Below are 20129 nucleotides of genomic sequence, written 5' to 3'. Positions count from 1 at the left end.
TTGTGTGGCTAAAGACAGAATATGGTCATTCTAGCTATACAGTCTCCCAACACCTAAATTAGCCTAATTTGGTAATTTGACCGTATTTTATCCATTGTAAGTCTGTAGTTTGGGATTCCAAAGGTGAACAAAAAGTTTTTTTGAACAGTACTGTGTTTTTGAGCCACACTCCCCATTTTCATTTCCTCAATATCTTGCTTTCAGAATTAAATATTTTTTCAGATAGACCATCCATTTATCCATTCATCCATTCCTTGTCATGTCTAGCATGCATGAAACACAGTACACACATGTTATAATAGCATTGTTTTTTATTTCATTTGTAGAACCATTGACTTTTTATCTCAAGTGCAATGCAAAGAAAATTCAAGAATAGAACTTCTGAATGTCAGACATTTAAAAAACAAACTCATTTATAATAAGCATTTATCGATCGAATAACATAATATTTCAAAAATGTTGACTGTATTACAAAGCATTGTTTCACACATCCACTTCTATTATATTATTGCTAAAATATATTAACATGTCTATCATTTTTTGAAAACTTCCCAGACTAGTTTACAAACATTCAGATTTTTGTGAAAAAGTTACATGCTTTAGAAACCAGAACAAGTCCATGCCTTCAGACTTAAAGAAATATCAGACAAGAGCAAATAAGAAATTTCCTTCTTTTTTCAATTTTTTTTACAACGTCTGTTCTTCTGTTTTGTTGAATTGTGTACTATTTACATGATTATCCATCGTTTCTCTTGCATCCGGTTTAATCCAAGGAGGGCCATGTAATTTCTGGTAAGCAAATTAAATGAAAGAAATAACATATTAGAATATTAACACTATGAAGAGTAAACGTTTTGTATGAATGTTTTTACCAGTAACACCGTTAACAGAAAAGCAATACTGTTTCTAACATTTTTTTCTATCATCCAAATTGCATTCATACTTCCTCCATTACTTTGCTATTGTTTTGCTGTCAAAAGTAACAGGGCTCTGACCATGTGGTATGTGTGATGTATGCTCATTCACTACAGTCACAAAGGAGACCCATCCAGATGAATCACGTACTTGGACACCCGAGCAACCTTTGGCCGATGACCGGTGGAGCTCCCCCTCCTATAGAGGAGTTTGGCTCTGGTTCACCCCTCAGCCGTCACCTACCCAGCCAGACATCGGACAATGTTTTTCCACGTCCCCCCGCTGTGCCTCCTATACCACCCCCCTCCTCATCCCGCCATTATTCTCCTCTACCTCCCCTATTCATTCCCTCTCTCCCCTATTCGTCTCTCCCCTTGCCCATTTTTCCTCATGTTTATGCTACGCTTTTGTAATCATGTATTTCCTGTAACTAAGCTCCAGTAACTGAAGTATATTTGTAACCATGTTCTGAAACACTGTTTCTTCCTCATGTAAAGCGCTCTGATACCTCTGGGTCTAGCCAGCGCTATATAAAACTCAACAAATAAATAAAGTTACACATTGATGTGAAGCTCATGACTCATAGTCACTCATGATCATTACACGACCTGGACACACCCAAAGGCAATGGTCACGTAACATTACATATCTCTTTCAGTTAGAGATTATAGACATTACTCCTTCCCATGAGAAGCCAATTATAATCTAATATGGACTGCCACTGCCAAACAAGCTGATCTATGCCTCTGCTAAATGAGCCATTGGAGTGCAAGCTAGTCCTCTCTCTCTAAGTGGGACTACTGAGGTATCTATCTATCTAACCACACTTAAAAATCCCCCTTTTTTGTTTCTAAACTAATAGCCATTGGGTCCCCTGTGTGGTAGTTCAATGCGATGTGGGAGCGTACATGTTGGGCACAGCTCTTTTGTGGTCCGGCTATTGCTGCAGCCATGTTGGCTGGGCTTGCTCATTTATGAAATGTTATGAATGGCAAAATCTTTCTCAGTTGTTGCCCAATACCTCAGTCAGCGAGTTCCTTTCATCACACCAACATGGCCGCACAGATTTGTTCTTCCGTGTTATCTATCACACCTGAACCCACCCAACTCATGACCAGTCAGCGTCACTCGGACGTGATACTTTCTCACATTGAAACAATACTTGCCTCCCATCTATATTGACTAGGTTAAGATGGGCGCACGAGTATGACCTGACTTCATGTGACAGGAAAAACCTGAGAAACTATCAGGCATACGAGGCACACCTGATTAAGAATATATATATTAACAGCCACCCCTCGCCCAACACATAACCTCCAGATGTGCAGAGAGGAGTAGTTCACAAGTAAAACTCAGCGTTGGACTATGTGAGTTCTTCAATTACGTCTGCATGCCTCAAGGCTGCCACACGCATTTGCTACCATCCCTAGCCAAATTTCTTTTACTTATTATATTTCTTACAGTTTTGATCCACAGGTTACGCACGGTTCTCTGTCCTGATCTTAGGTGCAATGGCCAATACACTAGCAGAGTAGGAGCAATTCCTACCCTAAGCAGGGATGCAATACTACATAGGTAGTATTGCATAGCGCCATGAAACCTTCGGGTGTGCGAGCGCTTTATAAATCCTTGTTAAGATAGGATAAGATAAGGGATGGAAGTGTTTGGTGTCTAAATGTAATTTTTATATGTCAGTTTGTCTTGGTACTGGCCATTTACCACCTTCATGTCACTCGCCTAATCTGTTTTGTGCTCTATTTTTCATCACTCACAAAAGAGTTACAATTGGGTACCTAGCATATTTTGAACAAAATTCTAAAGCATAAGAAAGATGACTACAAATACCTACCTTGATTTTCTTAGGAGGTTTTCTGGAAGTAAGTTACCATATTTTACTGCATTTATGTAAACTTCATTCTACACTGCATTATTTTTCTTTACATTCTGTGTAGATTGGATGGAAAATTGAGATCTCATGAGGGGCTTCACATGTAGGTACAAATGACCTGAGGTATCCCCTAAGATCGCAATCTTTTTGAGTATGCACATCTGCCTGAGGTGTAGGGCAAGGATTACTCAATACCTAAGATTGGTCCTGAAGAGATGCCATGGATCCATCCTGGATTACTTGGTGTGAACAATGTAGACCTATTGATCACACACTGTAAAATTGTCACTGACCATACACCGCATTGATAATATTTGCACTCTTGTTTGTAACCCTGCCAAGAGGATTATAGATTAAAGAACATAAATGGTACCCCTTAGGTAGTTTTAAGGCATACATTGTCACTAAAATCACCACCCTTTCTCCACAGAACCTCACTCATCCTTACTGCTTGAAGAGAATATCTGCACCAAAGACCCCATTCGCGGGTACAGTGGGGCATTGCAGCTCCGGCCCCATGAGGACCTAAGCTCCATGATGAAACATGACACCCATTTAGGTGTGTGATTGCTCAATCTTCGAATAAGGAATATGTCTCCAATCACTAGATTTTCCAACCACACCCTACTATATCTCTCTTTTGATGGGAAAAGCTACCCTCCATTGGAATAAGCTGTTAAAGTCTAAGCAGGAATGGATATAAAAAGGAAGTTTATTCCAGTGATGAGGAGCTAGATAGGAGAATGACCTCTCACCATATTTTGCAGTGTGGCAGGGCAAGGTAACATTTGATCCTTAGGTCTGAGATTCCTTCTAGGTAAGTTAGAAAGATGTTTCTCTTGTAGACAGAGTGGACCCTTATCAGCCACAGATTTTTGAATTAGACAAGCTTGAACAGGGACCGTTTTGTCACTGGGAGTCAGTGAAGAAATTTGTGTGTCGGCTCCGAAGGAGAACTAGATTTTGAACAACTTGCCGTTTAGAAAGTAGCAACTCACAAGGCATTTCCATAATTTTGGTATCTCACAAAAAGGTCTTAAATAAGAGTTCTCCTAGAATTTAACAAGAGACAACAAAACACTTTTTGGAGCATGCACATAATACCGAAACAAGTGCCACAAGTTGACATAAACTGTTCTCTCATAGAGAGATTCTCGTCAACCAGGATGCTGAGGTTTTTTACTACCTTCCTGGGTGAGGGGCAGAGCCTAACTCAGAAGGCCACCAGTCATTGCCCAATATGCCTAGGCTCTTATAAACAGCGAAGTCTTGGTCCAGTCTCAATTAAGCCTGTAGAAACAGTTTGGGGTAATCCAGGTGGCGACTTTCCTTATGCAATCACTAAATCTACATTTGGCATTTTCTGGATTGTGTCCAAAGGAAATGACTAATTGAGTGCCATCTGCATGTGAGATTATTTCAAAGCCACAGGAATTGACAATTTAGGCAAGGGATGGCACATAGATTTTTAAACAGAGTAAAGCTCAAGGAGGAGCCCTTCAGGAACTGAGAGAGGTACACAGTCAAAATATTGAGTTTTAAATTTCGACATAACAAAATATTGTGTTTAAAATTTCTAAGGTGCAGAATATCGATGTCAAGAATATCGTTGGACAGAATATCGACCCTAAGGTAAGTAATATCGAAATTCTTTATATCGATGTAAGTAATATCAAAGTTAGTAATATCGATAGCATATATATCGATGTAACTAATTTCGATGACACTAATATCGATATTTATATTATTTTTTTGTTTTTTAATATGTATGTGTTATATGTTTTAGTTAAGTATTTAAAATAATTTATATTATATTTGTATTAATTTTATATATTAATACATTTATTTATAAGTAAATTATATGTTTTAGTACCGGAGCGGGTTGTGGGTTTATAGGGGAATAGGGTGGGAAGTAATTTAATTGTAATTAATAAAATATTTTTTTATGTATAATTTATTTAGTAATTAAATATTATTTGGCAATTAATTATTTAAATTGATAAATTAATTATATAATTGGAAATTAATGTTAATTTTAATTAAATGTTATGTTTTAGTACCGGAGCGGGTTGTGGGTTTATAGGGGAATAGGGTGGGAAGTAATTTAATTGTATTTAATAAAATATTTATTTATGTATAATTTATTTAGTAATTAATTATTAATTGGCAATTAATTATTTTAATTGATAAATTAATTATTTAATTAGTAATTAATGTTAATTTTAATTGTTATGTTTTAGTACAGGAGCGGGTTGGGGGTTTATAGGGGAATAGGGTGGGAAGTAATTTAATTGTAATTAATAAAAAAAAAATATGTATAATTTTTGTAATTAATTATTAACTGGCAAATAATTATTTTAATTGATAAATTAATTATTTAATTGGAAATTAATGTTAAATGTTATGTTTTAGTACCTGAGAGTGTTGGTGGTTTATAGGGGTATTGGGTGAAAAGTAATGTTATTGTAAATATTTAATTATACATTTTTAGTTATGGATAATTAATGTATTAAATAATTATTAATTGGTAATTAATTCTTTTAATAGATAATTATTTTTTACATTGTCAATTAATATTTGTCATTTGTAAATATATTTTAATAACTAGAAAAATTAATTAATTAATTCTTTTTTAAAAAAAATATTAACTTGTATAATGTATTTAAATTTTTAATATTGATTTAAATTCAAATAATATTTTATTGTTATGAAGAATAATTTATTCTTTAATATTTATTATTTGGTGAGTAATATTTAATAGTTATTATTTATTGGTGTTTGTTGTTAATTTATTGTCAATTAATTATTCAAATGTAATTGGTTTTTATTAATTATTAATTGTTTTTATTGATGTTGATGTATTTGATAAATTAATTATACTTTATTTCAAATATAAACATTATTTAGAAGTATGTTAAAATAAAAGTCTATGTTATTAAACGCTTTCCCTACTGTTGCACCCTTTGGAGTTGGAATAGTAATTTTTCTCACTACGCTATCCAAAGCTTTCCCTACTGTTGCACCCTTGTGGAGTTAGAGGTGGCAGTCCCGGGAGCAGAAGTCGGCTGGGACCAGGGTTAAATTCCCGATGCGGCAGGGTCGTGGACTTGGGTCAGCGGACTTGATAATTCTCGCTTCGGTGCCTACTCTAATCTGGGGGTCGCACTCGGCAACTCTGGGCATTAGCTTGCCTAATCTCCACAACGCCCCCCCCCCCCCCAACGCCAGGGATGACTGGCTCCACCCTGGGGACCCCCAGCAGGGACCATCCCACAGGAAAAGCCAGGACGGGTTCCCCAGCGTTGCACAGCGCCAGGAAACCTCCTGGTAGCAGCGCGCTTTACAAGTGCAAACATAATAATAATACTGTTGCACTCTCTGAAGTGGGAATAGTAATTTTACTCCCTACACTATCCAACGCTTTCCCTACTGTTGCACCCTTTGGAGTTGGAATAGTAATTTTTACCCTTTCGCTATTCAACGCTTTGCCTACTGTTGCACTCACTGGAGTTGGAATAGTAATTTATACTCTTACGCTATCCAATGCTTTTCCTACTGTTGCACTCACTGGAGTGGGAATAGTAATTTCTACCCAGCTGCCATCCAATGCTTTCCCCACTGTGGCACTCTCTGGAGTGGGTATAGTTATTTTAACCCACCCGCTATCCAATGTTTTCTCTACTGTTGCACTCTCTGGAGTGTGAATAGTAATTATTCTCCCTACACTATCCAATGCTTTCCCTACTGTTGCACCCTTTGGAGTTGGAATAATAATTTTTACCCTTACGCTATCCAACGTTTTCCCTAATGTTGCACTCATTGGAGTGGGAATAGTCATTTTTACCTACCCGCTATCCAACACTTTCCCTACTGTTGCACCCACTGGAGTGGGAATAGTAATTTTTACCCGTACGCTATCCAACGCTTTCACTACTGTTGCACTCACTGGAGTGGGAATAGTAAAGTTTACCCACCCGCTATCCAATGCTTTCCCTACTGTTGCACTCTCTGGAGTGGGAATAATAATTTTACCTTAACACTATCCAACGCTTTCCCTACTGTTGCACCCTTTGGAGTTGGAATAGTAATTTTTCCCCTTACGCTATCCAACGCTTTCCCTAATGTTGCACTCATTGTAGTGGGAATAGTAATTTTTACCTATCCGCTACTCAACACTTTCCCTACTGTTACACCCTATGGAGTTTGAATAGTAATTTTTTGCCTTACTCTCTCCAATATAATTTATATTTATTTATGTATTTTATAATATTTTTATTATGTTACATAATGTTGTGTTAAATTAATTTTTTTAATATTGAAAGTATATTTCATTGTTTTTATGTATTAAATATAAATATTTAATATTTATGTTAATATTTATGAGTGTTGATGTATTTGTAATTTATAGTATTTGTTAATATTTTTAAATTAATAAAAAAAATTAAATATTATAATTAATTAAATATATATTACATATTGTATGTTTAATTTTAATTAAATGTTTAACATTAAATATGTATTATTTTTTCATTTTAAACATTCTAAAATATTTTTACATAAGTTTAGATTATATAAAAGTATTATTTACTTTATATTTCTTTTTTTAATAACCAAAAAAACCCCGATATTTTTAATTACAATATTTTTCACATCAATATTTTAGTTTCGATATTTTTGTAATTACCATGTTGTAGATAGGGTGTCGATATACTTGCCTTCGATATTCCAGCGTCGATATTTTGTCTGTCAATATCCTGTCTCTCGATATTCTGTCAGAGATTCCAGAGAGAACCCCTCGTCCAACATCATAGTCCCAGATTTGAAAGAGTCAAGAGAAACCATCTGGGTCCTATTATCCAAGAAATGTTTAAGCCAACTCAAAGTTTTTCTGTGGATACCTATCTCATAGAGTCTATGCACCAGGATGGAATGAGAGACCGTATCAAATGTGACAAGCGAACTAACACTAACATCCCCAGGAGGCCGGCGTCTAGAGATAATCTGGTGGAATCCCGAATCATTTCCTTGCTGTGAAAACTCCTAAAGTCAGATTGCATGGGATCCAAAAAAAGATGTTCATTCAGGTAAGAGGATAGTTGTTTATTCACAAAAATTCTGAAAAATATTATTGATTTTCCTCTCAAAGTAATCTGCAAGGGCGTCACACAGAGATTGTGAGGCAGGAAAGATAGATGTACAGGCATGCGTATTTGTAATTCATTTTAATATTCAAAACAGTTCTTTAGAAGAACTACCAGCTTTATCAATCCTATCAATGTATCAATGAAATTGTTTCTTCCGTCAAGATTATCCCTGAACAAAATACATTTACATGTGAAATATTCAGTGTCCAATGTTTTTTAAATGGGAACAGCCCCATATTGTAAAGCTACAGTGAAAATCCAGTTTCTACAGTTTTGGAGGTATGTTTATAGGTTAACAATCCAATTCAAGCATATAAAGACAAACCTGAATGCTTAAATCAGTCGACCCATCCTTGGTATTCGTTGAGGAAGCATTATTATTGTTCAAAATACACCTCGTTCCAACCTGTGTAGAGAAGCAATCTGCATAATTTATATGTTTCAAAACAACTGCACACTGCACAAAGCGAATTTGGCAACTGCCCGCTTATAGCAAATGTCAACTCAATAGATGATAAATTAAAAAAGAAACAAGTGTGTAGGATGGCACTCTACATTAAACCAATGTTCAATTTGACAGTGTATGTACCAAACCACACCATAAACATATTGCTGCAGCTTTGCAATGATACATTTAATTGTTTTCTTTTCAATTCACATCTGGAAACTGCTGATGCAAGAGTTTGTTCCAAATATACAAAACATCAATGACCCTGGGGTGAGGACCTTTTCACCTTTTGTGTGGAAGCAATTGAGTGATTTCTCTGATGTCTTTGCCCATGACAACCATGCATAAAAATAGTCGACCTGGCCTAAATAATACAAGATTAATGTGACTATGACCATATTGTGCTGTGGTATATGGGCTGTCAGCCCAGGGGTTTCCAACATTAGGTCTATCTAAGGTTGTGCTGTCAGAAACCCAGCTCTTTGCCTCACTCTAAATAGAAGATGGATAATGACAGACTGGTGGGTTCTCAGCACCATTGATTTACACCATTACTCTCTTTCTCTTAATGCCCTCTTTAGTCACAGATTTATTTTTCAAAATGTCCCAGTGGGTCAAGAAAGGAGGCTTTAGCCATCTATGTCTTCAGCCCCTCCCCACCCAGTAGCGCCTTGAGACCCTCACTGGTGATTGATTGAAATATGTTGCATCTTTTCTATAGAGCTATTGTTCTCCTAACCATGCTCTAGAGGGTCCCTCTCTTGAATGTGCTGTAACAACCATGCCTGGTTTACCCTACATGGAAAGGTGTGAGTTCAAGTCTCTCTACAGCGATGAATCCCACAAGGTCTAGTTCAGTCCATGCCCAACTGGGCAGACTGTTATCCCACAGAAGGTGCAACACTGCTTCAGGCCTTTCTCTTCCTAAGGCAAAATATTATGCCGACTACCTGATCCTGCAGACCAGTTCTTGTCCCAGGGTGGTAGTTGGGATGTGGGCCACACTTCAGCCTTTTTCACAGGCAAGACCACAAAGAACCTCTGTCTCTTCAGCATGACAAGTAGTGCTCAGAGAATCTGATAGTGGGATGTATGTTTGTATAATGCACACTAACTACGAAGTGGTGACACCTTCGAATAAAATTATATTCTTAGTTCTATTCTTATCTTCATTTCCATAGCCCACCAATCTCAATATTACAGACGCTTATGTTTGTCTTCTTGTACATGATACCAGAATCCTTTGTTCAAAATGGCTGTACCTTTCTCCAGGAACTGAGATCTAAAACCTCGCCTAGGGCATGCTATATGCATACGAAGAACCACCCTTGCCAAACACCTCTAACTGTAATAGAATAAGGGTTCCCCCAAATTAAGAAGCGAAAGAAGCTTTAGGCAGATCTGAACATTATGACCCTTGGATTGTGTGCAGCGTATTGCAGGTGTGCAGGTGCAGTATTTTAATTTAATCATGCTAAGTGTATTCCATTATTAGGCAAATAACATTGTGTCCTCAAGGAAGTACACTGCATCTGCACCTAAACATAAACTGCACTGCCCATTAATCCTCTGAACCCTCACGTTGTTTGTAAATGGCATCAGCCATTGTTGGTGTATCTAGTATAGGTTTCCTCATGGTTCACTGGTCCCTGATAGGCAACTGAGATATATTGTTGATACAGTGAGGCCTTGGACATTACTTGTTTTTCTTTGAATTCAAGTTTGGGAGCCTGACGCAGCATATTGAGAACCATTCTGAAGATTTGAAGCATCGTTCAAAGCAAACTTTGACCGATGGAAGTAGTTACTCTGAACTACCTTGAAGAATAAAACACGTATATCATTTTTACTTATTTTGATCCTATCTAGGTGGAGGGATGGAAAGGATCTGATTCAATGCAAAGACTGTATCTTTATACACAATACAGTTGTTATGAGTTTAGAGGTTGAATGGAGTGTTAAGGGAAATTATTATTTGGTATTAGTATGAGCTACATAATACGCTGAATGTTTGTCACATAATGCCCCTTTAATGTTTATCTGTACAATGGAGTAAAAGTTTATATATACACAGAAAGGCCTTGCCTTGTTGAAGAAACATGTAGGATCTAACTCAAAGATTTAAAAACAATAATTGCAGAGAACTAGAGTATGCTCCAGTTTGAGGAATGGGAGCATTTCATTTAAACAGCTAGAATCTAGGACATAGAGATAATCTGTAGATATGTATTTTCTACAATCAAGTAATGATGACTCCATATCACAATGAAGTCATGTCTGTAGATATCCAGTATTGGGGATGGGCATTTAGCACCAGCAGAGTTAAATAGGAAAAGCCAGTGTATTTTTAATTTCATTTTATTTATTTTTTCTCTTATCCCAAACCTCTTTTCCTGGGTCTGTGGTTAGCCAGCATATAGTCATTGTGTATGGTTGACTGTAGACAGGGAGAATAACAGAAGTATTAATCACAGCACATTGCATCTTAAAAGTATCTTGTATCACCCACAAAGAGCTTGTTTATGGGACCCTAAAAGGCCTCGGCAAGCAATCTGCAATTTCCCTGACAAACCCAAACTGACTACTCCTACAGTCCACTGGATACAAGAAAGAGAGATCCTATTCTAGCTCCTTCACAAAAAAATGGTCCCAGTGTCTGTAACCTTCCTCTCCGGCCTAAAAGAGTATAGACTAACTTCGGTTCAAAAAGGAAAAAATTATGTAATTAGAACAGGTATTGAATTTTACTCTGTAGCAATCACTTTTCTGTTTCTTTTTTCTTTCCACCCATATATTGACTTTGTATATTCCATAGGGAGACAGTGACGATTCACTCTTACTGTGCTAGTCTGTTGTCTCCTGCTGTACCTGGCTCAAAGTTGACGAGGAATATGCCTACTTCTGATACTCACACCAGCACTCTTCCCCTAGTTTGCAGTTGAATATTGGCAACACAAGGAGAGTAATGCTTGTCTTATGCTCTTGTAGCAACAGGCTAATTTCCTTTTTGCTGCCTACTCTGCACTCATGTCATTCAATCCATAAGGCTTTCCTTTTTATATCCAGCTTGGTGCTTACACTATTTAGCCTCACCTGCATACAATTGTATCCAGGCAAAATTACTGGATGATTGCCTTGGGACCAATGTTATTCTAAGTCACCCTGGTTCTAGAATGTCCCTTATATCTTCCCCTTCTGATAAAACCCTGACGTTACCAGTAGGGTCTAAATGCTGTTAACAAAACCACAAGCAACAAACTTGCTGGCAGTCAGGATTTAGTCAGTCTACAGATATATGTTTGCCTGCAACTATATAATAAAATGTGGGTTGTTTTTTTAAAGCACACTTGTTATTTCTTCACTGATATATATTGCTCTTTCCTTGTAGTTATTTTTTTCACTGGGGACACTCAGCACACCTTTTTGAGATACTATTATTCTGACAACTCTTGGATAATATATTTAATTATTATATTAAATAGGCTACTTACAGGGACAAAAGGACTGCTGGAAGATGATGTATACATGCCCAAAAACAGCATGTTAACAGGCTTCAAATTGCAGAGAAATGCTGCAGCCAGAATGCCAAATCGGTCTCTGTAAAGAAGGAGTTAAAACAACTACACTGGCTCCCTATGAAGCTAAGAGTACGCTTTAAGGCCCTCTGCATGGCTTTTAAAGCCCTCAATGGAATCGGCCCCAAACATCTAAGGCAAAAATTCAAATGGTATGTTCCCGCAAGGAACCTTCGGTCCACTGGAGCGAAACAAGTCCTAGTTCCCTAGAATAAAAGGGCCAGTTGGGGAGGCAGAAGTTTCATCACGTGTGCTTCTAAGGCATGGAATAAGCTCCAGTTCAATTTGAGGAACTCAGCAGATCTCCTTTCCTTCAGAAGGGGGCTGACAACTTGGCTTTTCTCACAGTAAGATCCCCATCACTGATAATCAGCAGGTTTGCTCAGCCCCAGGACACCCTAGGGCAACCGTGCACTATACAAGCTTAAATAACATAACATGACATAACATGAGCATTTAATTCTAACAGTGTTTTCATTGCACATCTTACCTTTGTTCAAATGAGATACTTGGGGACCACTGTTCTATATTATAAGTGCTCTTGTTGTTCAAAACAAATAACTGTTGAACCAAGCATATCTATCCTTCCTACAACTTTGTCTTTGTTTATTCTGTAAGGATCTCCATAGCCCTGGCTCATCAAAAGCTTTCTTTATTATTTTTTTTGATTAAACCATAAAGGATAAACCAATTTTGTAACAATAAAATACAACATTAGTAAAATACCCAATATGCTAATACTTTTCCATACAATATCATATTATAACAAAATAAAATCTACAGTACATCATAAAAGATCATTCAAAGTCCTCAACCCACCCTAGCAGATGGTAGCATGTACGTGGATCTAAAAGCATTTGAAAGTTCATCAAGGTGGGTTTAACCTGAGTAATGTGCTTCTCTTTTAGCAATTGAATAATACATTTTCACACAAGTTCACATGTTATGTTATATTATGTTAAAATTTGTTTTATATAGCGCTCAGCTACTACGAGGAGTGTCCCGGTGCTAGAAAAACCCAAAGCGGTACGGAGCGGGAGAGCCAGGCCGGAAAGAAACTACTTAACAAACAGCCATGATTTAAGATTCTTACTAAATGCCAGAAGGTTGACATTAGTCCTCAGAGACAGAGGCAGAGCATTCCACAACTGTGGTGCCAAACGTTGGAAAGAGCGGCCGCCACACTGGGCCAGCATGATAGCTGGAACAGCGGCAAAGGCCAGAGAGGCTGACCTGAGTGCCCTAGATGGCTGGTAGTACTCCATCCGTTTGCTGATGTACTGGGCGCCAGTGTCATGAAGAGCCTTGAAAGCCAAAGTGAGCGCTTTGAAGGTAATGCGCTTTCTGATTGGCAGCCAGTGCAGGGATTTTAAAAGGTCACTGGCACTCAATCTCCTATGGAGGCCAAATATTGCACACAATGCAGAATTTTGGACAATTTGCAGAAGCGTTAGGAGGAAATACGGGAGGCCAAGTTAAAGCACGTTGGCGTAGTCCAACCGGGGGCCTATCAGTGCCTGTACAGTAATTCTTCTATGGTCCAGAGACAGAAGGGGAAGGAATTCCCTGAGCATTTTCAGGAGGCCAAAGCATTTACCCACTAGGCCAAGCACCTACGGTTTCAGGGAAAGATCAGTGTCAACCTGCACTCCCAGATTCTTGGCTACCATTGAGGCTACGGAGGGGGGAAACATGGCCGCCGGCCACCAAGACTTCCAATTCGGGTCCGAAGTACACCCAAAGAAAAGCACCTCCGACTTGTCGGAATTGCACTTAAGGCTGTTCTGCTGGAACCATTGGAATACAGCCTCGAGACAATCACGGATGCTCTCCCCATCAAAGTCTGAGTTTCTGTTACATGCGAAGAGAAGCTGGGTGTCGTCAGCGTATGACACGATCCGGGCTCCATGGGACTCTGCCAGTGCCGCCAGAGGGGCCATATAGATGTTAAAAAGAGTCGGGCTCAGAATTGAGCCCTGGGAACTCCTACCTCCAATGACGGCACCGTGGCTGAAAAAGGTGGGGCCCAGACCGTTTGTTGGCGGTCAGCTAAAAAGACTCAAACCAACTATACACCATCCCCCTAAGACCAATCTCCTGGAGTCTTGAAAGGAGACGGCCGCGGGGGACGGTGTCAAAAGCTGCTGACAGATCTAACATTACTAGCGTTGCCTTGCCCCCAGAGTCCAAGATTTGTTTGATGGACTCCGTGACTTCCAGCAACGCTGTCTCAGTACTCACGTTGGACCGGAAACCGGACTGTGACTGATGCAGGAGGTTATTAGCCTCTAGGAAATTTGAAAGAGTCAGGTGAGCGTGTTTCTCCGCAATCTTTGCGATAGTCGGCAAAAGGGAGATAGGCCTGTATTTGGCATGGGCCGTGGGGTCCAGATTGGGCTTCTTCAGGATTGGCACGATAAAGGCCTGTTTCCAGGCCTGAGGGACCACCCCTGTACTGAGGGATAAGTTAAGCACCGGGTTAACTAAGGGGTTGATTACATGTGTGACTTTGGCGCAGAATTTCGCCGGACAAGGATCCAAAGGGGAACCAGACTTTAGTTGCGTGAGGAGGTCCAGAGAGGCTTGTAGGGAGAGGGGAGGGAAACATGAGAGAGTCATGTTCTCCTCAATTGGGATCGGAGGGGGCAGCGTCGCATCCTGAGCAGCCGCCGCACCCAGTGATGAGAAGGAGGCCTGGATGGTTTTGATTTTGCTTGCGAAAAAGTCCGCTAACTCAGAAACCCAGCTTTCAGAGTGAGAACTCTTCGGCATACACAGAGAAGGAGAGGTAAATTCCTTAACTATCAGGAACATTTCTTTACAAGAGTTAGTCGCTTCCTCGATTCTTCTTGCGAAATAGGATTTTTTTTCCAAGATGATATCGCGGTGGTATTCCTTGATGGATTCCCTACATTCCTCCTTAGAAGCCAGAGACAGAACTCCATCTGTAAAAGGACAAAACTTTATAAAATGCATAGGGTCCTGTTTCGAAACAAGATCACCATGACAAGGTTGCGGAAAATAATCTTTTTACCAACCTGCCAACAAATGATGTATCATATTAGGTCTAAATCTAGTCACTAAAAAGCTATGATGAGAAGGCAGTCCTAGGTCTAATCTTTATAAAAAGTTTTGGAAGCTCAATTCATACTCATACATCAAGTTGTTACTCACATTTTATTTAGAGGAAATACAAATACAAAATTGTGATTTTCAAATTTAGTTCTATTCATAGTCTATAAGTGAATTAAATTAAAACCCAGATCTAAATAACCAGTCTCAGCCAGCAGATCTTTCCCGGGATTCCAAGCTGCTTCTTCAGGGCTCACAATTTAGGATAGAATCCTTTTCTCAACATGATATTCCTGTCACATTGGCAACTGGGTTACATTCCATCTCATCTCTTTTCGGGGTTATTTTCTATCACCTAAATCTACAAGATGTATAAATCTCTTTGGCCAATACAACTTCCTAACCTCTATTAATGGAACTAAATATCTATACCAGTGTTCAAATTCAACTTCACCATATTAGTATGCAATCATTGTCGATAGAGAGTCCTCAATCAGCGCCACAAATCCAAAGATCCTGTCGCTGGTGTGAAGCTATAGTGTTCCAAAAAGGCCTAAGTTTAAGTAAGATTCGATCGTTGGCGAGGTTAACAACAGAACATGAGATCTAAGAGATGGTTTAGCTAACTCTAAGCTTTCCCTATGGACTTGAATAAATCCATAAAAGCTTTCTTAGTCCAATGGCAGTCTGCATTCACAAGCTTATGTGGGTCATTGAAAATTAAATGTCGCCTTAATTTAGTAAATGTTCTCTTGACAAAGTGAGCTAGGAAATTCTGTTACATCCATTCAAAACAAGACAGTTCTTTAATATAAAGTGGTTTAACTTGCCTTTTAGCTTAAGCCAAACTGAGATCCACTGTAACAAGGGATGCCTGTAGCCAATGTCAGTAAGGAAATCAAAACCTAACTTTTCATGAACCACGAAAGAGACATAGCTCTTTGGGAGAAATAACAATTTCCTCAAACATTAGTTTTCCATAGTTTGGAGGGTGAAAAATCAGTGTACCCCCAGAAATTGCTTCAATAGGTAGCAATAGACACATTTTGCCTCATAAATCTTTAAAGCAAGTGCAAAGGATCTATTGAAGGGTGTGGCAGCAAAATCAAAAGTAGAAGAGAATGATCTTATAAAAATCATTGATCTAGAAGATAAAAGAGAAGACCAGGTTCCCACAGAATCAAATAACTAACTTGGATATGGATGCGAGTTAACATTACTAATAATATTGTTATTCACCTTTAAAACTTGAGATTTAAAGCGTCTATTTTTTCAGTCTCAGACTTAAATCCAAAGAATCCAAAAAGCCACAAAGGAAGTTAATAAGTGTTGAAGACCCAATGCTGTTCTGGCATTAAAACTGTATTGTCCGCATACAATAGAGCAGGAATTGGATGACGTCCAACATAGACCGCATCATGACCAGCTTTCCACAACAATACTTTCTAGTTGATTGATGTAGAGGGTAGATGCAAAAAAGTGTGCAAGAATGCACAGGGGTCATGTTTGATCGTTACAAAACTCACAATAAATAAAGAAATAAATTTGATTTGGATTAGAAGGTTAGTGTTCCCGACACCCAGTATATATGTCTTCTTTAGGTAAATCGATATTTACTGTGAATTTGTAAGAAGGATGAAACCTAGCTTGACCCTTTGCGATATCAAATATGTTTCTTTCCACTCTCAGCTCCCTCATTACTTGCTATCTGCCCAGTTATTACCCTTCCAGCCTTCCTGCTCCCAGTGGCACCTTCATTTCTACTGCCAGAGAAGTAGTACACATCTCATCAAGGGCACCCACTGTCAGTAGGCAAGCACCGTAGAACTGAATTGAATATTGCTAAAACATCCAGGAAGTGCTATATAGGTTTTTACAAAGAAAGCTTTATATGAGCATCACAATTCTTTCTTTACACAAAACTATATAGTTAATAAATATTAAAAAACCATTTATTAACTTTGTTTTATTCCCTAACCCAATATGTGACGAAAACCCTTTAATTAAAACAAGCATTTGCAATGCAATCGGTCTCGCCTTTGGGACCTTAAATGCATTTAGCTATGTAGCACATTAGCCTGGGTGCTGAAACATCTACTGTTCTTTAACATGGAGGGAAAGTAAGCACCAAAATGACTGACATCCCAGGTATGAGAACACATGGAGAGAAATACTGCCTATCAGTGGGAAATGTTTTTGACCTGTTTTCTCACTTACCGTCCTCCTCAATCCCCTTTACAGTTTCTCTCTGACTTCTTGGAAGTCTTAGCCACCATCACAGTCAATAACTCTTCGATCCTACTCCTCGGCGACTTCAACTTCTGGCCCTCCGACCCAGCTGAATGTTCGTCCTCAAAGGAATTTTCTGAAACCCTCCAATCCCTCAACTTCACCCCCCATGTCCACTCCCCCACCCACATCAAAGGTCACACGCTAGACCAGATCTGGTCCCTGAACTGTCCTGTGGAATCCCTCTCTATTTCGCCCTGCACGTGGTCCGACCACCACCTGATATCTTTTTCCCTACCCATTCACCCCCCAGCCAAGCCCCCTCGCCCCAAAAACACCTGCGTCCGAGCATGGGGCCGTGTCATTCCGGATGACCTTTCTTCCCTTCTTATCACCTCCCTCCCTTCCCTACAGGGCCTTTCCACCCTTTCCCAGGTTGAGGCCATAGATCAGTGGCTCTCCGCTGGCAGTGACTCTGTTGCCCCGCTCAAACGTATTACCTCCAAGCGTGATAAGGATGCCAACCGGTGGTTCAACGTAGAGCTTAAGGCCACCAAACTTACTGTACGTCGCGCGGAGCGGGCCTGGAGGAGAAATTATTGCCCCACTCTAAGACTGGAGTACACCAACATCCTTACCCAGTATAAAAAAGACATCTTGGAGGCCAAAACCGCCTACTTCTCCTCCAAAATCCTTGCCGCAGAAAACCAGCCTAAGGAGATCTTTACGATTGTCCATAACCTGGCGTTCTCTGACAGAACAACTCTCAAGACCGCCCTCTCCGAGGAACTCTGCCACTCCCTCAACAACTACTTCATCCACAAAATTGTGACCATTAAAGCCAACATCCCGCCCCCTTCTCCCTCCTTTGTTGACCTCCAATGTCCCCCTCCCAAGGGACAATTCACTGCCCTCCCCCCCATATCTAAGGAAGCCCTGTCCTCCTTAGTACCCTTGGTTAAATCTGGCTCTCCACTTGACCCCTGTCCTGCTCACATTCTCCGCCATATCTTTGTTACCTGCCCGGATCCCCCCCTTCATCTCCTCAACAGTTCTCTGGCTCAAGGTGTGGTACCACCCCCCCTGAAGTCCGCGGTTATCGTGCCGATTCTGAAAAAACCTGGGGCAGATCCTTCTGTCCCTGCCAATTTCCGACCCATTTCCCTTCTACCTTTTCTGGCAAAGGTGCTCGAGCGCCATGTCACCTTCGCTCTGAGCTCCTTTGGAGAGACTCATGGAGCTCTCGCTCCCCGCCAGGCCGGCTTCCGCCCGCACACTCCACGGAGTCCGTTGTCATCTCGGTCTTAGACAACCTCAGGGAGGGTATGGATACCAGCCAGCGCCAGGCCTTAGTGCTCCTCGATCTCTCAGCCGCCTTTGACACAGTGGATCATTCCATCTTGCTTTCCCGTGTCAGGGCGGCGGGGATCGGGGGGGCTGCTCTGGTCTGGCTATCCTCCTTCCTGAGCGACCGCACCCAGGCCGTCCGCCTGGGTGACTTTACAGCGGACGTCCGGAAAGTTCAGTGCGGGGTCCCCCAAGGCTCCTCTCTTTCCCCCCTCTTGTTCAATCTCTATGTCGCCCCTCTTATCTTTTCTCTTCAACAAATGGAGGTCGCCGTATTTAATTATGCGGATGATCTCCAGCTTGTCTTCAACCTCTCCTCTTCTCCCTCTTCTGTCCTTAATTTCCAATCTGTCATGCTCCATATCCGGGACTGGATGAACCACAACCATCTTAAACTCAACCCCGATAAGACCGAGCTGGTGTTGCCGGGTGGTTCATCCAGCCCCTGGTCCTCTCTCTTCTGGCCCTCTTCTCTTGGCCCCTCTCCTGAACCCACTACCTCTGTCAAAACCCTCGGCATAAAACTCAATTCTCAACTCACCCTTCACTCCCAGGTTAGCTCTGTGGTATCTTCCTCTTTTCTTTCACTGCGCACTATACGCAGGGTGTCCCGTTTCTTCACTTTCTCTGCTCTTAAACTTATCATCTTAGCCATGGTGGTGTCCCGCCTGGACTACGGCAACGCCCTATATGCAGGTATCCCTGCATACAGCTTACGGCATTTGCAGCAGATACAAAACCAGGCGGCCCACCTGGTATTCAATCTTCCTAAATTTCACCGTTCCTCCCCCCTCTTGAAATCCCTACACTGGCTCCCTGTGCGAGCCCGGATCCAATTCAAGCTCGCCTCCATCACCTTCTTGGCCCGTCTGGGCCTGGCACCAGCATTCATCTCCTCGGAGATCACCCCCTACGTACCCACCAGGGAACTTCGCTCGTCTTCCCAGTCCCTCCTCACTATCCCACGCTACCGGACAAAGAAGTGGGGAGGCTAGAAATTTGCCACCCTTGCCCCGATACTCTGGAACTCCCTTCCCCTGGAACTCCGATCCATCACTCTGTACCCTCAATTTCGTAAACACCTCAAGGCCCACTTGTTCACAAAGTCTTTTGACTAAATCCCCAGCAGTTTCCCCCCTTCTTTTAGCCCTGGACCTTGTTAGTTGTAGCGCCAAGAAACCGCAGGTGTATGAGCGCTTTACAAGTATTTTAAAACTCAAACTCAAACTCAAATGATACAGTCAAAAGCTCTGTTTTTAATATAAAATCAGGGCCTTCGCTGGTCATATCACTGCAAATACAAGATTTGAAAAAAATATTATTGTCTACGGGTGCTCGTGGAAGACAATTTCTATGGACTGGAATCTAGAGAATGCTAAAGTGATTCTAGTATTTTACTGATCTCTGCTGGGCGGTTTCTATCAAGAAAGTAAAATAGAGGCAGTTGCCAGAAAAATAAAATAAGAATGTACTCAGCAGAAAGCAATTCTGGTATTTTACTGACCTCTACT

General features: G+C 40.3%; 1 protein-coding gene across 2 annotated transcripts in view; it reads right to left on the bottom strand.

Annotated features, from left to right (window-relative positions):
- Window positions 1-293: 293 nt before the first annotated feature.
- LUZP2 (leucine zipper protein 2) overlaps window positions 294-20129 on the bottom strand; it is a 1380972-nt gene continuing 1361136 nt past the window's right edge. For both annotated transcript variants that reach the window (XM_086959880.1, XM_086959879.1), the window contains exons 11-12: window positions 8273-8353; window positions 294-789 (exon numbers count right to left, since the gene is read on the bottom strand). In XM_086959880.1, the coding sequence (XP_086816006.1) occupies window positions 688-789; window positions 8273-8353 (183 nt within the window). In that variant the 3' untranslated portion in view covers window positions 294-687. The remainder of the gene's footprint in view (window positions 790-8272; window positions 8354-20129) is intronic.

Source organism: Lissotriton vulgaris, chromosome 2_2 (assembly GCF_964263255.1).
Source record: "Lissotriton vulgaris chromosome 2_2, aLisVul1.2, whole genome shotgun sequence".
Classification (NCBI taxonomy): Eukaryota; Metazoa; Chordata; class Amphibia; order Caudata; family Salamandridae; genus Lissotriton; species Lissotriton vulgaris.
The sequence above is the reverse complement of the archived record's forward strand: the minus strand, read 5'-3'. Positions and strand labels throughout refer to the sequence as shown.